This window comes from Mastigoproctus giganteus, chromosome 8 (genome assembly GCF_048544385.1).
Source record: "Mastigoproctus giganteus isolate SK-2022 chromosome 8, ASM4854438v1, whole genome shotgun sequence".
Lineage (NCBI taxonomy): Eukaryota > Metazoa > Arthropoda > Arachnida > Uropygi > Thelyphonidae > Mastigoproctus > Mastigoproctus giganteus.
In genome coordinates this window covers 220,140,978-220,166,459 of record NC_143582.1, presented here as the reverse complement: position 1 = coordinate 220,166,459, position 25,482 = coordinate 220,140,978, and the positions used below count along the sequence as shown (strand labels likewise).

Here is a 25,482-nt window from a genome sequence, read left to right as displayed (position 1 = left end):
GCGTTAGAATTTTGCCGAAGAAGGGGTCCATTTAACCCTGAAAGCTACATGTCATTTATCGTTTATTATTAAAACTTTACTGGATCATACAGAATTTGTCTATTTACCTACTATGGAAGTTAGTACAACAAGCCCATTTATTTACGTAAATCAATTATTTTTATTGTATTTAAATTGTAACATTCTTTGATTATAGAGATCATATATGCAATATCTCGTTTCAAGGCTTTAACAAAAGACCAGAACTGTCTGTCCGTGTCTATAAGATGATGATGCGGCCACACCTGGAACATTGCAATCCAAGGTTGTTGTTGAGTTTATGTGCAGCAACAACTTAGCTCATATTGCACTGTATGTAATATGTCTGTAAATTGCGCGTGTTCTGTGATCGATTTGCTGGACGAAAAACCCGAGTATCCAAAAGAAAAAAACTATGGTATCCTCACTTCAGACGACTAACTCAGCCACTTTGTGAAAAAAGGGCCATTAAAATTCCTTATGTCATTGACGGAATTCGAACTTAAATCTTTTCCACTCGGTGTGGGGAGGCGGTGATTATACCAAATGCGCACCCACGAAGGCTAAGTTAGCCTAACTGAGACATTTTTCACACTTAAAACAAATGCTAGAGCGTACTAACTCTAGTAGAAAAGAACTTAATATGTTGTTTTTGTTTTCTGTCAACAAAAAAGAACGCTAACAGTATTTAGTAAACACTGCGTGATGAATATGTTTTTTCACTGATACAAAGGTGTCTGCTTATTCGTGTCGCCCTTCCAGACAACGTAGTGGGAAGGTGAGCATTAGAAGGATGAAAGTACCTAGTGCAGAGATGGAAAACTAAAAATACTTACTTTCATATTGTTCCACTCTAACCGGTTTTTGATATCCCGCAAAGCCGGTATTCTGTAGAACACTTATAGACGACGGCTTGTCTTTCTGCAATCTTCTTCAACAAATGTAGGTCAACGAACCAGTTTCCACAGCATTCATGTTTAACTGTAGACTGAAAATGCTTTTTTTCTTGTGTTACAGAGATCTTCATTTTGTAGTCCTTCGTTCAGTCTCATTGCTTGATACACTATGGATAACCTATCGCCATCGGTTGTCACCAACAAAATGCGCATCTGTTGGTGGCATATGCAAGCGAAACTAAGCAGACGACCAGTGCTATTAGCCCTCATAGCCCTAATTTCGTTTGCAATAGTGCATCGCTTGGTCACTCCGAAGAAAGAACAAATATTGACAGAGAAGATCAGGAAAAGCAGCAGTAAGTCTCTATTTATTTATTTTTTATTTGTACTTGTTCAATTTCTGTTTGAGATACGATGATTAATTTTAGAACTTGGCAATCTAGATCTCAAGTTGAGAGGAAACAATCTTCTCCCTTTAGTGTTATACCTTTTTTTAACGATTTGGTAGCAGCACTCTACAAGATGCAAACGTTTTATTTAATTTAGAATAACCAGTTATCCAAAGGATACCACGAAAATCACCAAACACGACTAGTTGTTGCCGTGGCAACTAGTTGCAATTTGTAGTTTTTTCTTTGCTTTCCAATGATTTATTTTCGAATGAGAAAAGGCTCGTAAGAGAAAATGCTTAGAAAAGGGACGCATTTTACAAATTCAATATATAATGTAGGCAAGTCTCCTCATCACTTTTACCTGTTTTTTAAGGCGCATTAACATATGGAGTTTTGCATTTTATAAACTCAGCCGTTCAGTTTAATTACAACTGCATGATATTTATTACTCCTCTCCCTATACTCTTTTTGTTTTTTTTTTTTTTAAGTTCCTGAATGTTTGTTAGCAGACATTCGGAACACAACGTTTAATAACATTTCTCAGTTCTGAAATCGTTTTCATTTCAAGTGGATTTTAATTTTCGGGAACAGAAAAAAAGTCGCATCGCGCCAGATCTGCTGAATAAGGCGGGTGCTCCAATGTTGTGATCTCGTTTTTCGTTTAAAACACTCTACGACACAGGAATGACACGGCGCCCCTGGTGCGGTTAGACCCTAAATAAACTTTTCTCATGAAGAATTTTTTCAGCATTCTTCTCTATCGTTGAAGTTGGCGGTCTTCTCGTCCCTCCCTAAACCGTTTGTGCCATTCTTACGCACGTGGCTCACTCATGGTTTCATTACCGTACACTTTCCACGTTGTCTGCGCGGGTACCACCGTCCTATCGTCACCCTTCTCCCCACACCGGGTGGAAAAGGCCTGGTTCGAATCCCATCGATGACGCGAGGAATTTTATGGGCTGTTTTTCACTCCGTGGCTGAGTTAGTCGGTCTCAGGCAATAGCTAGCAAGGTTTTTTCGTCTAGCAAAACAGGCAAATCGAACACACGCAATATACAGACACACTACATAATAATTTGAATTTTTTTTTTGACATCTCCAACGTTTCTGCACCATTTTTGATGGGTTTCATTAAAAATTTAATTAACATTTCTTTGCTCTAAATTACGATCACTCATATTTGCTCCAAAGGGTTAAACACTGATTCACTTAAAGAGCCACTACTCCTACTTCTCAGCCCATTCATTTAAATTTTCTAGGTGTTTTGTTCTAGTATGTTTTGGTTCCTGTCATTATCCGCCCTGCCAAGCTTTGTCAACTGAAAACTTAGAGAATATACTTGATAATCCTTTGTCAATATCATTTATATATATACTATGAATAGAAAGGGGGCCCAGCACTGGACACTGAGGGTATCCACTAATTACATTAGTCCAAATAAGAGCAATGCCCATTTTTAACCATCCTCTACCACTCAACCATCCCTTTGCAGTAACTTATCCCTAATTTGTACACATTGCTCCAATTTGTACATAAGTCCTTTGGGTGGTACACTGCAAAAGCTCTACTGAAATAGGGAATGCCTGTGGCCTTTGCCCTCTGGGTGTTCCATATTTATTTGATAACCTCGCACTGTACTCCTACCTTGTTGTCGTTTAAAAAGCCCCAGCACGAGGTGGGGAGGTGGGTATGGTCGCAATTTAATTACGACCTTTTTTTTTTTTTTTTTTTCTTTTGTTTTTCATGGTTACCTTTTTATCTTGTGGTTTGTCTTGGTCATAATTTCTAGCTACTCAAAAGCATATCATAGTCTTATAACATAACCTAAAAATTAAAGATTTTGAGTTGTAATTGCTTTTTGATTAATTTTTTATCAATTTATATTGTCTACTTGTTAATGTTCTTCTGTTAGCGCCCCATATGACTTGATGATGGGGTTCGGTAAGAATCCTGAAATGTCACTTGCTAACAATTTAGTGTAGAAATTAAGCTTGTATTCTGTATGAGTTTAATCAAACCTATTTTTTAATAATTTCACGTGGTATAATTGTGCCATTTATTATTATTATTATTATTATTATTATATAATTACGAACCTAAGGGGCATAAATTCAAATTGAGGAAAGACAGCTGTAGAATAGATGTGCAGAAATTTGCCTTTAGCCAGTGGGTGATTAATTGCTGGAACAAACGTCCATCTGTCGTTCTGGAGGTTGATGGGTTGAATAAATTTAAGGAGGAACTGGACAAACATTTAGAGGGAATGGTGTGAATTTTTTTTACATAAGCTCATACGCTTGCTTTCTTGCATCACATGCCACGATTACTACTACTACTGTACGTAAAAATTATTATTTGCACCAAATTCCATTGTCATTGCTGCATAGTAATCTAATCAAATTGGTAAGACAGAATACCCCTTAACAAACTCAGGCTGTGATTTCCCTATAGGTCCATTCCAGTTAAGATGATCCTGCACCAATGACTCCATTATTTTTCCTGGAACAGAAGCAACTTTACAGGCCTATAATCACTCACGTTTCCCATTGTACCCCCTTTCTGAAGAGGGGACAGACTTGACACCAATCTATATGAACCTCCCCTGAATCCAAGGATGCTCTCATTCAGTAAGCCAAGGGTTGCTTACTTTTTTAATCTAACTGGATAGATCCTATCAGTCCCAGGTGCCTTATTTACTTTGGACTTCAGTAATTTCTCTTCCACCTTCTGTTATAACAAAATCACTGAGTATCCAGTTATAAGTTGTATACTCGTAGGATTAATAATGTCACAGTAGGGCCACCAGAATATATATTCATCTGCCCATTGTTTATGTTCGTTGAGTGTGTCCTCTGGTTGATTTGCTGGACGAAAAACCTGAGTTTCCGGGAGAAAACCTTGTTATCTACTCCTGAGACCGACTAGCTCGGCCACTAAGTGAAAATAAAAAAAAAAAAGCCCATAAAAGTTCTTCGTATCGTTGACGGGATTTAAACCCGAGCCTTTTCCACCCCGTGTAGGAGGGATGTGACAATGCCGCTGTGCTACCGCACAGATTATACTTGCAAGACTCCCATCTATACAACAAACAATTCATTGCTACTTTTCTTTGCCAAGGACTTTTTTCGTAATCTGCCTTAATTTACCTAAGACCCTTAGTGGCCTGATTGTAGATTAGTTTGAATAAATACTTTTCAGTCATCATTTTGATGAATTTTACTCTACTCTTTATACTTTGATATATTAAAATATTCACTGCAGCCTAAGATAAGTACAACTTTATTAAGAGGATGTTTTTTTAACACAGGATCATCAATATCAAATTCATCACCTAAGACGCCATCAACCTTTGATGACCTATTGTCATACATAAGACATCCATCAACACTTTGCAATGCAGCTCTTTCACTAGGAGGTAAAGCAGAGAATACAGACAGCATTGACGGTGATAAAATTATCTGCCTCACTCCTGGACCCGGGCTCAGGAAGAATTGCCTAGTATACTCATTTGGGTAAGCATATTTCTTTCTTTTAGTAGTTAAATAATTTTGTATATGCAGAAGTAGGGCCAGTCCTAGAGTTCAGGTGCACTGGTGCAAGAATAAGTGTTTGTGACTATCCAGTCATACTCGCTGAGAGTGAGGTTTCCCTTTGGGTTAAGACCCTCTAAAATTGGGAGTCCTGTATGTTGTGTCCCCTATGGACTGGTCCTGTCAAACGTTTTCAGTTGCAGTGATATTGGGATTGACTTGTTTTAGATTAAACATACAGGAAGTTAATGCTAGGAGGTGACAGTATATCTGTAAATTACACGATATGGTCTGTTTTCCTCCTTGATATAAAAAAACCGGAATTTTTTGGGGGGGAGGAGGGGAAGGAGAGTAATCGTAGCACCTCTGCCCAAGACCAACTAATTAGTGATATTGAATTAAAAAAGGTGGTAGAAAGAGACTTGGGAGTTATAATAGTTGGATATAAAATTCTCTGAGCAGTGGAGACATGCAGCAAGACAAGCCTCTGGTGTCCTAGCAATGATTTATCGAACATTTGTTTGTAGAGATATGGAGGCAATAATCCTACTGTATAAGGCAATCGTAAGACCAGACTTGGAATACCGTGTGCAAGTATGGAGACCGCACCTGAATTAGACAAATTTCTTGAAAAGGTCCAAAGATGGCAATCTCACTTGGTGAGAACTCTAAGAGAGCACCAGTACGAAGAAAAATTTAGAATCGTTCCGCAGACAACTCACTTATAGTACAAAAACGATCTCAGCACCGCTACCAGTTACATAGGTAAATCGGCTGTTACAGATCTTTCGGCCAAGTAATGTAGCCACCGCAGCACCTACACACATTGCTGCAGCACGATTTGCGGTGGCTACACAAGTGAATGCATCAGCAATGAGCTACACGTATTTGGCCAACTTCAGTTTATTTTCGTTTCGTACTTTACGCAATTTCTGTAACTTCTGTACAGAAATGTTGTTACATTAAGGTTAGGTTACTGAAATTTGCATAAGGAGAAGGCCACAATTCAGAAATTCAAGTCACAGACAGTGCTGCAGCACATTTTACAATGGCTATATGTAGAATGCATTGACAGTGAGCTAAAAGACTGCCGCAGTAGTTTGTTTTTCCTCACCTCGTACTTAGCCGATCTTTCACTCCCACATCTGTTCCATAAAATTACTCCCTTCTTTCGAAAATACGCTGTAATTTTTTCATATTCGCAGAATATACAAACTATCCTAGGATAGTTTGTATATAGGAACTATCCCTAAGTGCATACAAAAGAAATGTGCATTTTGCCAAGTTGTTAAGCAAGGCACTGCAAACACCTTGCAGAAGTTAATTATCTGTACGTACTATATATGTGACAATAATCGACTACTCTAGAACCTATGTACTGGTGTCGCACAATGGTAAATTTTATGGATCCATAAAATTTTATCTATACTGTTTTGGTGTATGGATGACTGTATTCCCAGTCTTCTGGTACTACTGTTGTCTATTGTGAATTTATTCACTTTGCCATTTAATCATTGGTGCCCTCATGGGTAGCACAGTTGATACAATCATCGTTCCCTACTCCCAACCAGTGGAAAAGACCTGGTTGAAATCCCATCAAGGACGTGAAGAATTTTTATGGATCTTTTTCACAGCGTGGCTGAGTCAGCAAGATGATTTTTCTCCTGGAAATTGGTTTGTTGTCCATCAAATCAACCACAGAACACATGTAATTTACAAGACATATTACCGTATTTCCCCATGTATAAGACGCACCCTTTTCGAAAAATTTGGGTCTAAAAACTGGGTGCGTCTTTGTACAGTGGTTGTAGATTTTTTTACTTGCATTTCCCGCTTTTATGTGCTTATTGTATTTGCGCTCATTCTTTTGCACTTGTTACCAGTATATTAGGTTCTGCCGAGAAATGGCTCAAAAAAGATTTTCGTACAGTGCTGAATTCAAGTTAAAAGTGATCCAGTTTGCAAAAGTGAATGGAAATTGTACTGCTGAACGTAAGTTTGGTCCTCCTCCAACCGAGAAAACAATCTGAGATTGGCTACGGAAAGAAAAAAACCTTACTGAAAACGCCACAGCAGGAGGCCGTGGGAGGCAAGTCAGCAAAATGGCCTGATTTAGAAAGGAATGGAAGAGCAAAGGACAGTTGGAATTCCTGTGTCCACAAAGATGGTTCAGCATGAGGCAAGAAGAATTGCTGATGAAAAAGAAGTTACCGATTTCAAAGGACAAAATTGGTGCTTCAGGTTCATGAAACGGAATGGACTAAGCATGCGTACACGCACCAGACTTGCCCAAAATATGCTTGAAAGCTATGAGCAGAAGGCCCTTGAATTTCGTTTTGTCATTCAACGTCGGAAGACACATCAGTTTGAGTTGGGACAGATTGCAAATACGGACGAAGTCCCCCTTCAATTTGATATCCCAAGTAACAGAACTGTTGATAAGAAGGGGGTGAAAACTGTAACTGTGAAGACAAGTGGACATGAAAAGAGCCATTATACAGTTGTTCTACCTTGTTGTGCCGATGGAACCAAGCTGCCTCCTATGTTGATTTTCAAACGCAAAACAATGCCAAAAGAAGACATTCCTCGAGGAGTGATTGTCCACCTTCATGACAAAGGTTGGATGGGATGAAGATCTGGTTTGAGAAAGTTTGGAGCAGGAGACTAGGTGGGCTCTTACGCAAACCTGCCCTATTGGTGCTTGATCAGTTCAGGGCACACATAACAAAAACCACAGAGAAGATTGGTGCAGAGCAAAAAACAAAACTTGCCGTCATACCTGGAGGCTTGACATCCCAGCTCCAACCACTTGATGTCAGCATTAAGAAACCCTTCAAAGCTGCCACGAGAGACGAATGGAACCAATGGATTGGTTCCATTTGTCTCTCTTGTATTAAACCAAGCAGGTAAGAGGAAAGTTTTGTAAAGTAGATGCAGCACTAGCAAAATAAAGATTAGTATAATTCTGTGCTTTAAATATGCTCTTTTGAAATTGTTACTTATTAATAATGGAAACAATGTTCACTAATTTAATTATTTTATAAATTTTTATGGCAGAATAAGTGATGATTGGTCTTTTGATGAAGCTATAGAAAAGTTTGGATGTCAGGTATTTTCATTTGACCCTAGCCTAAGGCTGACTAGTCATAAACACAGTCCAGGTATCTCGTTTCATCCAATGGGAATATCTCATGTGAATGAAGACAGGTATGGATAAGTTAAATTCCCATATTTTGTTTAAAAGGAATTCTCATGTCACACATTCTGCACTGATACGCAACAAGCTCTGAAGTTATCTTATCAGTATATTTGTAATTTATAGAACATTATTAAAAGAACGGTGGACGTGGAAACTCAGGACGCTGGACACCATTTGTAAAGAGCTGGGACACGAAAACAAAATTATTGACGTGCTGAAACTGGATATTGAAGGAAGCGAGTGGAATGTCCTGGAACAAATACTGGAATCAAAAATGTTTAAGGCAAGAAATTAAATAAATTTATGTACTAAAAGCTAAATAATTAATCTACTATTAATCTATAAGTAGCATAAAACTGATTTTTATTCATATCACTATACAGTAATGGTAAATTTTTCTTCTACTAAGTACTACATATCAGCCAATAAAGCCAAAGTAAATAAAACTTGTTTCAAATACAGATATATGATAAAGGGACACGTGTCCCTTTATCAGTTGATAAAGGGACACGTGTTCCGAAAGCTACTGGTTTTTGTACTTATATTTTATTTTATTTGTACTTTATTTGTTAATAAATATCTGGGTATAACTGTATATATCTGTATTTGAAACTATGGACCCCAGTACTCCAGGCCCATTTGTCACTAAAACTTGTTTATTGTTTAACTTTATTTCAGCATTTATAATAGATACACATACAGAGTAAGTGTTTAAATTGTGTTTAATCAGTTATGTGGGATACAAACAGACTTGAAACAAACTTTCGATTTAATGGGCACCTCCACCTTTCTCCCGTTAGTTCTAAATTGAGAGTTTACTGTACATACTGCCTTAGAGAGATGGTCTGACTCAGGTGTATAAGGCTCTGAGATGGGACAGCAAGATGACAGGAAAGTTTTCATTATAAATTACTCCAGAATAAATTCAAGGCTTCGAGTCAAGCAAGCCAGACTTCTCACCCATTTAAAGTTTGAGAATAGGTTGAGGTCGTTTCGGCCCCAAGGCCTCTAATCATTCGCTTTACCAGATGAGACTGATTCCCTCGAGTGCCAGCTATTCTGAAGGAAACTTTGGAGGGAACCATAAAATCAAATTACAGTCAGTCCTCACGTATATGTATTTACACTACATGAATTCGACATACCCGATTTATAAATAGGGGTACGATGTTGCAAATAACACGAACCGAATTCACATATGTGTGATTTGGCTTTGTGTCAACAAGAAATGGCAGCAGAATGTAACACTGCATTGTTTACTCAGTTGCTACACACGTGCTGTTTTGTTCGTGTGTATCAAGCGTGCCTCATCATTTTTGTTCTTTTTTTTTGTTCATTTTTGTTTTTGTGTGTATCAAGCGTGACTCCTCATTTTTGTTCTTTTTATACCGTAATTGTGTTTTATTCCCTAAAAATAAGTAAAGTGCTTGAAAAAGTGTGAAAAGGAAGCGTGCTGGTGAAAAAGAAAATATTTTCAAAAAATACTAAATTGTGAAATGCTTTGAGCAGAATGATATTGAGCGTGCTACAGACCTAAATGAGGCAATGCTGAGAACAATTAGAGAGAATACGGAGAAAGTAAAAGCAACTTTTATTTTTACTATTGGAAGAGATTGAATATCTGTTTGGATAGAAGGTCAAACAAAGAAGAGATCAGGAACAAGTTTGCATAAGATAAAAGCAAAAGCATTAGCAATATTTTATTACATAATAATCCTAATAAAATACTTATGTATTTTATTACAATTATTAATTGTGTTTGGTAATGTTTTGGTTATAAATGTGTGTTCAGTCTTGAGTGGTCAGCACCTAACCCTATTTTTTCCATAAGGCCTGTTATTCATATTGCACGATTTTGCATTGCATGGGGGCTTCTAGGAACACAACTACTGTACTGTGTTATATGAGACTGACTATATGGGGAAAAAGTTTAGAATGAGCTTTAAGGAAGTTTTCTTCTGGCCAGCAAGTTGCTAATCACTGGAATAAGTTAACTACATACAGAAATTCAGGTCTAATGTCTAACCTTCTGTCCTCCCAACAACCTTCAACCCACATGTTTGGGTTTTCATACAGAAGATATAAGATTTACAGCTTGGGGTTTCCTTGCACTGCATGGCTAATGCTACAGAAACTAACAGCCAGTAAGACATGTAATGCCCATCAGATCACTACTAGATCAGCTGAATGAGAACCAATTTACAAGTTGGATGAAAACACAAAACCTTGCAGTGGAGAAAGAGACTGACATAATTCAAACAACAGAACACTGGCAATTATTTTTAGTATTAGTAGTGGTAAAAGATGCAAGAAAACAAGCTTACACAGCACCAGCCAAAAAAACCCCTTCCCATCTCACCTATCCATCCCCTCCAACAGTTTGTATAGTTCCTCCTTGAATTTATTCAGAGTACCTACTTCCACAACATCAGATGAAAGTCTGTTCCAACAATCAACTACCCACTGGCTGAAGGCAAACTTCTGCACATCTGTCTTTCCAGAACTGAAGCTTTCCTGGTATTCTTACCAGGAAAGGCTTCAGTTCTGCTAACCTTTTGTTTCTCCTCACTAATCTCTATGCTTTTCTCTGCATCTATTCTAACAGATCCACAGCCTTTCTCAAATGAGGATTTCGATGCTGTATACAATACTCAAGATGTGGCCTAATCATTACCTTGTACAACGGAATGATCCCTGCAGACAAAATTCCTGTATACCATTGGCAAAACCGAGAGCACTGCTCAGAGAACTTCATATTTGACTGCACAATTACTCCCAGGTCTTTCTCATTTCCATACTCAGGGTAGTGGCGCATATGCCACTACCCTGAGTATGGAAATGAATACCCTGAGTGTGGTATCACATAGTTGGGTTTAAGCTGCATAAACGTGTAGTGTATAATATAATTTTTTTCCTGCTTCCCTTTTATGCAGATAGTGATCATTTATTTCCAACATTTATTTAGAATATTGAGGAAAAATATATATCCGAAAACCCTTCGCCCTAACTGTGGCCTATAACTGGGATTATACTGCATAATTTAGATAAAAGAAAAACACACAAGAAGGCAATAAACTGTGATTGGAAGCATCAGGTTGAAAATGGCTACCCAACTATTCCTATCAGAATTACAGATGAAAGCCCATTACACTCAGATCGTAACAGTAAGATAACTCCATTAATTTTTTAGAGAATGTTGAGAAAAGAATTAAATGGTACATCATTTTTTCACCATTTATAGTGCTTGCATATGTACACATGAAATGCTTTCTCATCTGAATCATTTATTTCCAACATAAAGTATATTCTGCTGAATTTAATCCAACCAATATGAAGGACAGTCAATAAATATTTACCCTCACACAGAAATATTTGAGTTAGGGATTTGAAACTTGGATAGCAATTTCATTCTTTTCTATGCATTACCTTCCAGCACATTTTCCCCCATCTGTGGATAAGCTTTTTCAGACATCTTGAACAGAACTTCTCACTCTGAGCCAAATCCAGCCTTCCACTTCATTAATCGCCTCCTCAGCAATCTGAAGGTGAGAGGCTGGAGGAATAAGGCACAAATTTTCAACTGCTAAACCTGAATGCAAAGTCCACTGTGAGAATAGTCTTATGAGCAGGAGCATTGTCAGCTAGGAGGTGGACACCTTTGAATAGCCTCTCTTAACTTTCCTAGGGTTTTGTAGCACTCTCCACAGTGATGCTGTTGTCTTTTGGTAGGTAATCTGTAAGGATGATAACCATAGAATCCCAAAAGAGTGTTAGGACTTTGTTGGCAGACAACTGAACCTTGGCTTTTGAATGTTTCCATTGTTTGCTCACCTGTTGTGTTTCTTGGTCACAGTGATGTAGCCAGCATTCATTCATCATAATTTGGTCACAAAAAATAATCAATATGCTTTCTCTCTACAAAACTCCAACAATTGTGTGGAATACTGTTATGGGGCTTTTGAGATGTCAACATTCTCAGAACCCATCAGGCTGCCACCTTCGACGTGCAGAACTCATGCATTAAGGTGCAAACAGATCCATGGCTACTATTCACTTCATTTATTTAAAAATTTATAGTTACACATCTGTTTTCAAGGTCTATCTATTCCTTGAGCCAAAATGGCAAGGTCTGTGGCTGAAATGGGTCTTCCTTCTCTTGGGTCACTGTACACATTGCTTTGCCCATAACTGAACTCTTTTCCAATTTTTTTAGTGACATAAGATAGGCAATCCTCCCTATCACAACATGGATTTGTTTTGCTTGTTTGCCTTGTAAATGAAGAAATTTTATAATTTCTTCATTCCTTGGCCTTCTCTCCAGCATGCTACCTCTTCCTGTATTCATGTCTCTAATTCAGTAACCAATGGATCTGGAAATACAAATAAATATACATTAACTTATGAGACTCAATGTGTGAGTTTTCTGTCTTGCCAGCAGCATGGCAAGACAGAAGAGCGAAAATAGTCAAAATTAAACATAACAATCAAACCAACAGGGAGGGAAGAGAAGGGTAACAAGAATAAAAATATTGTATTAGCAACGCTCCAATATAATTTAGAAAATCTAAATGCAAAATTAGAATAATTAAATCTTGAATGCTAATTAAATTTTGCCTATTTTTTTTCACCAATTAAGCCTATTTCAGAATTTACAAACTTTTACTCTGCCTATGGGAAACATTTTTAAACTGAGGATTTTTTAACATTCTGTTCATTAAACTTATTGCCAAGTTGGAAGAATGGGCTCCTTTGGAGTTTCAACATATCTTAAAAGGTCACAATTACAGTAAGACAGAGCTATAATCTACTAAGTAATTCAGAATTGTTCAAAACCATCAGAACTTAACACTTAACGTGGTCAATGTATCCAATTATGGTTACTGATGAAAAAAAGTTGCAATATATCACTTCCATTATATCAAAATGTTTGTACTAAAAAGGTTTTAGTGCTGAAAGCCTCAGACTACAAAAAATTCACTAATAGAACAATTTAGTGCCAAGCATCATTTTAGTTCATAGTAAACCACCAAGTAGATGAACTGGCATCGTTTCTGTTATATCTCATATTGTGAATGCCTTCACAATGAGTTTTTATTTAATTATCATTCTAATTTTTTTATTTCATGCATCATGTAGAGGAATATGCTTTTTGCTGCCTCTGATGTTTGCTTTAGCTTTTTATTTTTCATTATGAAGGATTCAGTTTTCAACTATTTCAAAAAAAAAAAAAATATATATATATATATATATATAGAATATATCACTTCGTAATATGTACGAAGTTGTAATAAGAGGAATATGTGAAGGAGGTTCTACTGTGTGTGTGTATATATATATATACACACAGTAGAACCTGGATAAGTTTTCCAAGGGACTGGAGGTTTAGAACTTCTTAAGCATGAAAACTTCTTAGAAGGGAAAATAACCTAAGGGTATGAAATATTAACTACACAAATAAAAATGAAAAGATACACATACATAAGTTAAAGATCATTTTTAAGTACTATTTCAGAATTTACAAACATTTTACTCTGCCTATGGGAAACATTTTTAAACTGAGGATTTCTTAACATTCTGTTCATTAAACTTATTACCAAGTTGGAAGAATGAGCTCCTTTGGAGTTTCAACATATCTTAAAAGGTCACAATTACAGTAAGACAGAGCAATAATCTACTAAGTAATTCAGAACTGTTCACAACCATCAGAACTTAACACTTAATGTGGTCAACATATCCAATTATGGTTATTGATGAAAACAATTGCAATATATCACTTCCATTATATCAAAATGTTTATACTAAAAAGGTTTTAGAGCTGAAAGCCTCAGACTATGAAAAATTCACTAAGAGAACAATTTAGTGCCAAGCATCATTTTAGTTCATAGTAATTCTCTTATTGTGAATGCCTTTACAACGAGTTGCCTTGATATTGAACTACCTTGAATAAGCAATGCTTCGACAATGGATTCTCGAATAGGCAACACTTCACCAATGGATTCTCGGAGGATACCACCATCCCTGGGTGATAGGGTATCCCCCGAGAATCCATTAGTGAAGTGTTGTCTAATGTTACTTATTCTCAGCAGATACCACCACCCCTGGGTGGTGGTATCCGCCAAGAATAAGTAACATTAGTCTTCTCCATTGGCAAAGCATTGCTTATTGGTGGTTGCAATATCAGGGCAACTCGTGAAGGAATTCATAATATAAGATACATGTATATCAAAAATGATGCTAATTTCACCTACTTCGATGGTTTACTACGAACTAAAATGATGCTTGGCACTAACTTGTTTGATTACCAAATGTTTATATTGTTTAATATTTTTTAATATTAAAAATAAATAATTTCTATATTTAAAAAATGTATTAAGTAGGAAAACGTCATTATAATAATACACTGTGTATTCTTTATCGTGAACTTTTTATGTGAGAAAACTTTTTATCCGGGAAACTTCTTATGGGGAAAAATAATATATTACAACATACAGAGTTGAAATTGGGACTTAAGAAACCAAACCTAGTACAGGGGAAAACTTCGTATGCAGGAATTTCTTATCTGGATTCTACCGTATATATAGGGTGGCCATAATTTAAGCATCCCTATTCAGAGCTCTCTGTAGCTCTAAGTAATAAGTGGAATGCCACCAAAATTAATAAGTAAACTATTCAAGGCATGGGGAGAAGGATCCTGTGAAAACAAAAAAGTTAGTTCCAAAATCTGCTGATAGGGGTTAATATGGTGCTGTACAAGAGGAAAGACATGACAAAGTACCAACAAATAAATAAGACAAACCTTAATGAAATTACAAATGTTTATTTGTGCTCTTTGCAAAAAAAAACAGAAAGAAACAACTAAACTGCAAGAGGAAGTGGTTTCACAGCTCCAAACTCTCACAGTTTACTCCCAATGGTCGATGATGTCACTGATGGTGGAATTGGTTTTCAATGCGATTACCATTGTTCTGGACCAGAAATTGCATTCGATGCACAGTGCTCCACTGTGGAATGCAACATCTGTGGAGTAATGTTCCGCACATGTTGCATTACATTGTCCTTTAAGACAGCCAGGTTAGGGACACTTCCTCGATAAACATTGGCCTTGAGGTGACCCCACAGCCAAAAATCACATGGTGTAAGGTCAGGTGAACATGGTGGCCATGCAATGGGAAACAAATGACTGATGACTCTTTCTGCAGTAAAGTGATGCCAGGGAAGCTGCTGTACTGGTTATGCAATATGAAGAGGAGCGCTATCTTGCATAAAAATTGTCTCATCCAGGCATCTTCTTTGCTGCAGTTGAGGAATAATGTTAACAGTAAACTTGCAGAATACTCTTGCGATGTTTGCATTGTGCCTTTATAGCTCTCTGCTGCTGGGAAAATTAAATTAACCCAGATTTATGCAAATTTTCTGCTCTTAGGTGCCTTATTTTTTTTGTTTGGATTTAAAACTTTAGTGCAATTCAGTTTCTTTCTGTTTTTTGCAAAGAGCACAAATAAAAATTTGTAATTTCATTAAGGTTTGTTTTAGTTATTTATTTGTTGGTACTTTGTCATGTCTTTCCTCTTGTACAGCGTCATATTATCTCCTATTGGCAGAATTTGGAACTAACTTTTTTTTTTTTAAGGGATCCTTCTCCCCATGCTTACTACTTAATAGTCTACTTACTAATTTTGGTGGCAATCTGCTTATTACTTAGAGCTACAGAGAGCTCTGAATAGGGATACTTAAATCATTGCCACTCTGTATATAATATCACATATCTAACTCAAATGTTTCTAGATGAAGGTAAATACTTATTGACTGTCCCTTATACCAATTTTAAAAGTTTAATTAGCTTAACAAGTTCATTGTGCTGACATTATCAGCACACTTGATGCAATGCTGAAAGTTGCATTGGCAATGTTAATTATATAACATTTTTAATATGTCTCTAGTTTTTAGAATTTTAAATAGATTTGATTCGTAAAGTTAAGCAGAAGCTTTACAAGCTGTTTTTCAGGAATACTTGCATTGTTAATTAAATATTTCTCTTTCTCTTATTATTTCTTCTTTTCAACAAAACAAACACTGTTCATTTAATTTTCAGTTTATTTACACTGTTTATTTAATTTTCAAGCTGTTTTTCAGGAATACTTGTATTGTTAATTAAATATTTCTCTTTCTCTTATTATTTCTTCTTTTTTTTAACAAAACAAACACTGTTTATTTAATTTTCAGTATATTTACCATCTCTGCGTAGAAGTTCACCTTAACTCTGACATTCAGTGGAAAAGAAATCTGGAGATTCTGTTGCGACTTGAGAAGGAAGGTGGATTTAGGTTTTTTAGCTCAAGAAATAATATAGTGACTGTGCCAAAAAAAGTTCCTGGATTGGCAAATCGCACTGAACAACTTTTTTATGAACTTTCATGGTTTAGAGACAGAAAATGATTCTATAAACTTGTACTTGGAATTCTCCTGACTGTGATAGGCTTTTATTATTAATATTAATGTAAATTTTTTGTATATTTATATTTGAAGCATGTTTCAAGTGGAAAAAATTTATATAAAAGCAGTTGAAAAGTCATTATTTTTTCTGTTTCATTGAAAATTAATCCACTGAGCCTGCTAACTGTACTTATGATAAATGTTATTGTAAATACTTTGTATTTTTTTTTTAAACTGACCTTTATTTTTTACTGTAGTAGACTATGCATACATCTCAAAATGCTACAAGATTAAAAGTGCCTGAATGCAGAATTTTAAGCTCATGGGAATGATAAGTTTATTGGAAATTTTTACTGTTTTTATGATTAATTAACATATTAAATTGTATTTTACAAATAGTTTATATAGTCTTAGTCATGCTCATTAGCTTATTTTTAAAATTAACTAGTGATTTTCTAAGTTACAACTTACTATTTGTACTGCTATTGTATCGGTGTTTTGGCATGAATATTTAGCACTTAATGAGTAGTGCAGTGGAATAGTAGGGTTTTAATTGTGATAAATAAGTAGGTCGAAGGTTCTAATCACTTGTCGAGCAAACATCTTTTTTTGTGTTTAGCTAAGGAATTTTACTTTTTAGTAAGGATATAACTAATTTAACATTGTGATCATAATGGTATTGTAGAACATATCTTGATAGCATAGCATAAGGTATAACATAAAACTAGATAGTAATAGATATCACTGCATTTAGGAACATATGATTTTCACTGTTAATCAATTAAATTGTATTTAAAGGGAAATCATGCCCCAGACTAGAGCAGCAAAGCAATGGGCACAAAGTAGCTGGAGTGCTGTGGCTTGGGGAAGATCCAAAGGGGTGGTTCTCCAATGCATCACAGCCTAAAAAAATGTACAACTTGTGAAATGTCTATAGATCTTTCTGGAAAAGAACATGATCCAGTCAAGGGAATGCCTTTGTGTGTGCTAGGTGCAGGAGTATGAAGAAATTATAGGTCAACTCAGCATTCTGATAGGTGTTTAAGTGAGTTTGAAGAGTACAGTAGATGCTCTTCAAAGGAATTAAAATGGAGGGCTTATCGAGCTCTTGGCTGCCCAACCCAATGCCAGAACTCACACTTGTGCATCAAACAACATGATGGCAATCTCCAAGGCAGAGTGCGCTGGTCTTACAGAAGGTAGTTACTGTTGGTGACCTTATTTTCATGGAAATGGGAAATATGTTGTGCAAGGATAGGTGGAATAGGAGAGGGTATGTCTGTCAGGGGCAAAAGTAGATGAAGTTGTAGAGCAGACATCATCTTTTAAGTGTACAAAAGATGATATTGTTGTACAAGTTGGCCATAATGATATTAAGAGTAGATCTGAGGACTTACTTAACAAGTACTGGGCAATGTTGGGAAAAAGTTGCAAGTTAGGACTGAATTAGAAAGTGTCTGCAATTCTGCCCAGACGAGATAGGAGGAAATATGAGTTGAGAGCCTTGTCAATCAATTTGGTCCTGGAGAAATTATGCAAGGCTCATGGGGTAGAATTTTTTCTCAGTGTGGTCTGTGCTTGTTCACAGGAGAGACTGTTTTTATAGGAATGGGATATGTGTGAATAGAAGGGGTCAAGAGTATTTGTTGATGCTATAGAGGCAGTGATAGGTGGGTCGGAAAAAAACTGCCAGCTTTGGGGGGAATACACAGACTAATAGCTTAACTAGATCATCAAATAATTTTACTCTGGTTCTCGTACAAGATTCCTGTAGTGCAAGAACTAGTCTTGTGATCAGCAACAACGAATAGACTTTGCTCTACAATTTCTGGCCTGTATGGAACTTAATGATACATGGGCTCGAATGATCTTGTGGTCTGATGAGGCACATTTCACTATTCATGGGGATGAAAATGCACAAAACTGCCGAATATGGTTAACTTCTCGCCCATCTGATGTGCATAAAAGACCACTACAAAGTCCATACGTTAGAGTGTGGTGTGGATTCACAGCAGGGTTTATAATTGGACCATTTTTCTTTGAAGAGTCTACACCTCATGGCTCCGTAAGGTGCACGGTACTGCACTCTTCTAAGAGATCACATTATTGCCACTCTGCAAGAAAGGCAATGCTTGGAGACTGTAGTGTTCATGCAAGATGGTACTCCCCCACATTGGTCGACAAGTGAAGGAACTGCTCTGTTCAACATTCGGAAATGATCGCATAATTTCTAGAAACTTTCCACAGTTCTGGCCAGCCCAATCACCAGATCTCAATTCCTGTAATTTCTGTCTATAGGAATACCAGAGCAGAGTTTACCATGGCGGCATACAGACACTTGTCGATTTGAAAGCAAGCATTAAACAGCATGTAGCCAACATCCCCATCTCATTGGGGATGTTGGCTACATGCTGTTTAACATGCGAAATTATGTTGCACACAGTCCTCCGTTTTCAGAATGTCATCTCAAGTGAAGGAAAGCACATAGAACGATATCTGTAGATTTCTAAGTTCTGATATTAAAATCTAATCCTAAGTTAAGTATTCCATCTCATGTTTACAGTGCCAATTTATTCCCTGGTGGCAGAAATTTGAACAATTTTTTGTTTCTTCTACAAATCGCCTCCCCATACCCTAAATGACAAAACCACTAATTTTCACAGTGCCATCTCTAACAGTTTTGACACTGTCTCCTGAATAGAGAAACTTATTTTATAACCACCCAGTACTTTACACTTAACTACTCAATAAGGTGAAGGATGTGGAACCATAGCACATCAACTGAAACGGTTGGGAACTGCTGATGTAGGACTGTTTTAATACAAGCAGAAGTATAATGTTAAGAAATTTTATATTTGTAAAATAATAAGAGAAGTTTACCTAAATATAATAAGTAGAACACGTCCGTATGATACTCTCCAGCAATGAAAACAAAAAAAAAAAAAAAATCTAAAATCTTACATTATGGTAAAAAAGAATTAAAAAATCAATCTAATGCAATTAAAAATTAAATTAATTAAAAGAAATTTAACAAAAAAATTGCAAAACAATTTTCCTTCCTGAAGATGACAACGCTTTTTGACCGTATGTCGTGATCACAGGAACGAAAATTACAGAATAGGGGTGTGCATGAAACTTTTAAATAGGGATTATTTGTTTTCACGCATGTGTTATTACAAGCCCACGAATCGATGATTAGAAATGTAGCCAGCAAACATTAACAGAATTCTCGTGTAATTTAATTTCGACATTTTCTGCAATTAAGTCTGATATAATTATGCTGGACACTAAGTATTTTTTCCTCGTTAAATAAAAAAGTATGTTTTTCGTTAACAGCATGAAAGGCTAATTCTGATGCTGCTGAACAAGCATGAACTGAGGCCACGTGTTGATTAATACGAAAATTCAGAGGAAAACGCATAGAACCTTGGTACGACAAGTTGCAATCCCCAAAAGAAATGTATACCAGGTCATTTATTTGTGTTACAAATGAGGAAAGGACTGAGTGATTTTTCAGTATAGTGTGCAGTTTCTGTATTGGCCTGGCTACAATTTTAAATTCGGTATCTTTAAATAATCTGTTAAGCTGTTTGTGCCACTGATCAACATATGGAACAGAAATAAAGTATTTTTTAATATTATGATTTTTAGTTGATGTAGTATTTTGTGTCCTATCCCTAGCTTGTACCCTGATTTGGTTTATTGTAGCAAAGGGATAACCCCTGTTGAAGAATCTGCTGGTTAATATTTGTATTTCTGAGTCCAAAGCAGATTCCGTTATTGAATATTTATAGGCATTTAGAAATTGATTAAAGATAATATATCTCTTGTAGGAGAACGGGTGATAGCTGTTATAATGCAGAAGCATACCGGTGTTTGTAGGTTTACAATAGATGTTAAATTGGATTTTATTCTAGTTCCGAGTAAGCGTTAAATTTAGACAATTTAATGACTTTGTATCCATACCCTCCCTTTCAAGTGTAATTTTGAGTTTAGAGTGAATATTATTAAACAAATGTAAAATGTCTGGGATAGTACTACTATCAGTAATAACTAGAACATTGTCTAAATACTTCCCACAGTAGGGACCCTGTATCACATACTATGGGAGGTATTTAGATGATGTTCTAGTTACTACTGATAGTAGTACTATCCGAGACATTTTATATTCATTTAATAATATTCACTCTAGACTCAAATTTATATTGGAAAGGGAGGGTACGGATACAAAGTCATTAAATTTTCTAAATTTCACGCTTACTCGGGACTCGAATAAAATCCAATTTAACATCTATCGTACACCAACAATCACGGTATGCTTCTGCATTATAACAGCTATCACCCGTTCTCCTACAAGAGATCTATTAATCTTTAATCAGTTTCTAAATGCCTATAAATATTCAATGACAGAATCTGCTTTGGGCTCAGAAATACAAATATTAACCAGCAGATTCTTCAACAGGGGTTATCCCCTTGCTACAATAAACCAAATTAGAGTACAAGCTAGGGATAGGATACAAAATACTACATGAACTAAAAATCATATTAAAAAATACTTTATTTCTGTCCCATATGTTGAACAGTGGCACAAACAGATTAACAGATTCCTTAAAGATACTGAATTTAAAATTGTGGCCAGGCCAATACGGAAACTACACACTATACTGAAAAATTGCTCAGTCCTTTCCTCGTTTGCAACACAAATAAATGACCTGATATACAACATTTCTTGCAGGGATTGCAACTTGCGTACCAAGATTCTACGCGTTTTCCTCTGAATTTTCGCATTAATCAACACACGACCACAGTTCTTGCTTATCATTCAGCAGCATCAGAATTAGCCTTTCATGCTTTTAACAAAAAAAAACATACTTTTTTATTTAACGAGGAAAAAATACTTAGTTTCCAGCATAATTATACCAGACTATTAATTGCAGAAAATGTCAAAATTAAATTACACGAGAATTCTGTTAATGTTTGCCGGCCATTTCTAATCTCCGATTCATGGGCTTGTAAAAGCACATGCGCGAAGACAAATAATCCCTATTTAAGTTTCATGCTCACCCTTATTCGGTAATTTTCGTTCCTGTGATCATGACATATGGTCACAGCATTGTCAGCTTCAGGAAGGAAAATAGTTTTGCAATTTTTTCGTTAAATTTCTTTTAATTAATTTAATTTTTAATTGCATTAGATTGATTTTTAATTGTATTCAATTAATTTTTAATATTTTTTACTGTAATGCAAGTTTTTCGATTTTTTTCATTTTAATTGCTAGAGAGTATCATACGGAAGTGTTCTACATATTATATTGAGGTAAACTTCTCTTATTATTTTACAAATATTGATATCAAGGTAGAACATATTGAGCATTACAGCTCTGGTTCATACTAAGAAATTTTATATATAATATAATTTTAATTTTCTATTGAATATTTATGATACATGAAATTCTTTATAGCTGCTTTATAAGAAATCTGTTATTTCAAATATTTTGCCAATAAACGGTGTAATTATGTAATTTTCAGACTAACAGAATATCTGACACCATAAACACAATAAAAACCTGTTATAATTTGAACATTTTTATTGATTTTTTTTTTGTCAATACAAAAAAATTGTCAAATGTGATGTCAACAGAAAGACATTAACAGAATAGCTATCTGACTTGATCTGAAATATGATCATAGCAAAAATTTGAATAATCAACTGTTAAATTTACAAATGAAAAGGTGCTGTTATTTAACACAAGAATAAAATTTAATTGTTAGTTGTTTCTGATTCATTATGCAGTACTTGTATAAGTAGTTTCTTAATTGTGAAAACATTATTTACTGAAGTAATTTTTTTTTCTCTGTGAAAACATATATAACACTTTTAATCATATTTTTTGCTGACAATTCAAGAATTAGTTTAAATGGAAACTACTCAATAAACAGTAATTTATTAGCAAAAATAAATATATAATTACTGAATGTGACTATATATAATTTATTGGATTTTTTTTGGACAGTTTTGGCTAGCTAGGTGATTAAATGAATTTACTAAATCAATTCTGGAAGAATTCTCATGCTGATATACCTGCAATACACACCTGGAATTTTAAGCATTCCCCATAAAGAACAATATAATGGCATTTCAGTGAACAAAGTATTGCTTATAGCTACCCAAGTAACTTTAATAAAATAAATTTCCATTTATTCTCTATGGCCGAGACCAGAAGAGTTCACATTCATTGCGACTGCAATTAATAAATTCAGAATTAATTAATTAATTATTACGGACAGCCTGATTTTTGGCACAACAGTTCACAACCCGCTGTGCATTTTTTGTGACAGCATATGGGCTCAACCTCCAAACCTCTTTACCTTTGGCTATGCACACTAACCAGTGGTCCCCAATTGGCCCATGATTAGTTTACACCAATGTTCTTGTTTATTTATACTCTGGCATGACCACTAGGTCAGTGGAGTTTACAATAAATCATCAATACAAATGTTAATCGTATTTAGCAGTCACGGGCTTGAACCCTGATCCACTCAAAGAGAGTGTGTGCTACTGCACTCACACTCCTGACCACTCAGTTACGTCATATACATAATATAAATTAACATAACAGTATATTTGAAAACACAAATGTTTTTTTGATAATTTTTATACATTTTAGGTATAAAAATATTTTCATCATTAATACTGATTTTAAATTATTACAAACAAAAATTCAGCACTGTCAAATTTGTAAATTCTTTGCTTGATTTTTAATCTTCTTCAATTCATAATAACCACTTAATTTAAAGTAAGAAAGTGAAAAAAAATTTTTTGTTAGAGATTTTAAAAATATAGCAAGGCCTACAGTAATTATATTATTATGTATAATTTCCAAAATTGCATTCTACATATAAATTATTTTAAAAAAATAAATAAATAGTACAATTCAAGTAAAATATAAGAAAGAGTAATTAAAGTTATATACAATATATGAGGTGCATATTAACACAGTTTTCAATATATTTTAAACAGAGGAAAATATGTACACACCAAGTGGCAATGCACTGGACCACGACTCAATTTTGAGGTTATCTGGGTGAGATTTGTTTTCAGTAGTAGAATTTCTAACAGCACAGTGTGAACAGAAACACAGGAATTTACAACAGTGTGGTGCGGCTCATAACATAATTATGGATTCAACCTGAGAGAAATGAAAATTTAGTAGATAAGCAGATTACTATTTCAATACTAGTATTGAAACGGTTTGAAAAATAATGCTACTCAGCATTATAGTTTTCTGTCATTACTGCTGCTCCTCCAATTAAATGATGGGAGCCCAGGCTTAAGCTCTTTTTAAGACTACATTTATCTGTGAATTAACCTAAAGTAAATAATATTTTTAATTGAATAAAATCACCAAGAAGGTGAATCAGTTATTCATTAAAAACTTGAAGGCATTGTCATGACCAGTTTCCGAACTGGTCATGACAGTGCCTTCGATTGAATCTCACCACAATGAGCATCATGGCAAGATCTAATCTTCCTTTTCATTTTGAAAGTACAGCCATAAAATAGTGTTCACAGGCTGGCTGGTGGCTAGATAGTCCTAGCCACCAACAGATTCCTAGATAGTCCAATAGTTAGTCCTAGCCACCAATAGTCCACTGGACTGAATCTATTGGTAACTCTCTAGGAGGCATTCAGCTCAGCTAGTATATAATCTTGCTGCCTCTAATCTGCCAAATAGAGACTGGAGGCAGTCCTAATAGTGTGTATATGGAGGCATTGTCGAGGCCACATTATGTCAAGGAAATAATTTTTTGAAAATTGACTGGTTATTAGTAGCACATGATTTCTTATGTGCACAATACAATGGGAAGATTTTACTATGTGACACTTTATCATTCTGTAATTCAGCAATCAGCAGATATTTTCCTTTGAGCTTTTTTTATACCCTCATCATCCATACTGTATCAAACTTTTTATGTGACTTCCCTCCTCCTTGCATTATGTATTTGTGAATGGCTCCCTAAGATCATGCAAGGACTATCAACCTTAGTAGTATAGCTATTTGTATAGGAACATATTCTGGGGGGAAAATCAAATTTTCTTTCTTTCTTTTTCCTCAAAGCAACCAGAGAAGACAAACCATATAATTCTTTTCTCAGTGACATAAATGAGAGCAGGAAGACACTAGTGTAGTAGATATAAGTAAAATGCCACCTCCAATGAAGAAATTATATTGGAAAGTAAGCATCACAGAGACAAACGAGGAGCTTTGCATCGTAAAAGATCATGTTAACTGTCTGGAAGAAAACAGAAGTGACTAAAGAATAAAAAACAAAGAGCAAATATACTGTTAAAATTTTACCAACAAATAGGAGGAACCCACCAGCTGACAGAGGAAGTTTCGAAATTCAACTGTACTGTGAATATTGATATGATAAATGAAATGGTGACATACACAAACATGTAAGTCGAAGAAAAAAAAGAAACTGTCAAATATAAAAGGGAGAGAGATGAAAAGGGGCCATCTCAAAGTGAAATTTAGGCACTTGTTGGGATCTTATTTTTGATTGGAACATGAAGGGCTAGCCACACAAATTACCTAGTGATGTGGAGGCCAGATGGCACATGAATCAAGCTTCTCTGAGCAATAATACTATTTATTTTTCAAGCAGTTCCTGGTATTTAATGCCTGCAACACAAAATGCAAGGTAAAAGGAGGACAAATTAGCTGCAGTGTGCTCCATTTTCTTAACATTTGTGACAAACTGCAAAAGTGGTACACACTGAACGAAAAATTGCAGCTATTTCAAAGGCACTGCAATTTTGTGCAGTACATGCCTAATAAACTCGCCAAATCTGCATCAAAATGTTTGCCTTATGCAATGTCGAATAATTTTATACCTGCAACTTAGAAATATATTGGAGAAAACAACTAGATGGTGTATATAATGTTTTCTGCATGGGGTCTGAGCAGAAGTGACCAGTTCCCTTAGTTTGAGATGTACTTTGTATGGCTA

General features: G+C 35.5%; 1 protein-coding gene across 1 annotated transcript; it reads left to right on the top strand.

Annotated features, from left to right (window-relative positions):
- The first annotated feature begins 1,071 nt into the window (after positions 1-1,071).
- Positions 1,072-16,471, top strand: LOC150082311 (putative methyltransferase-like protein 24). The gene is made up of 5 exons (XM_090380486.1): positions 1,072-1,270; positions 4,614-4,818; positions 7,894-8,043; positions 8,159-8,318; positions 16,259-16,471. Exons 1-5 carry the CDS (start codon positions 1,084-1,086, stop codon positions 16,469-16,471), a joined length of 915 nt encoding a protein of 304 aa, XP_090236612.1. The 5' UTR covers positions 1,072-1,083.
- Positions 16,472-25,482: the final 9,011 nt, after the last annotated feature.

Excerpts from the sequence above, each read along its gene's own strand:
- LOC150082311 (XM_090380486.1), top strand. The coding sequence starts at position 1,084 with ATGGATAACCTATCGCCATCGGTTGTCACCAACAAAATGCGCATCTGT. Across the intron at positions 4,819-7,893 it reads TGCCTAGTATACTCATTTGG|AATAAGTGATGATTGGTCTT; the intron begins GTAAGCATATTT and ends TTTTTATGGCAG. Across the intron at positions 8,319-16,258 it reads TGGAATCAAAAATGTTTAAG|TATATTTACCATCTCTGCGT; the intron begins GCAAGAAATTAA and ends TTTAATTTTCAG.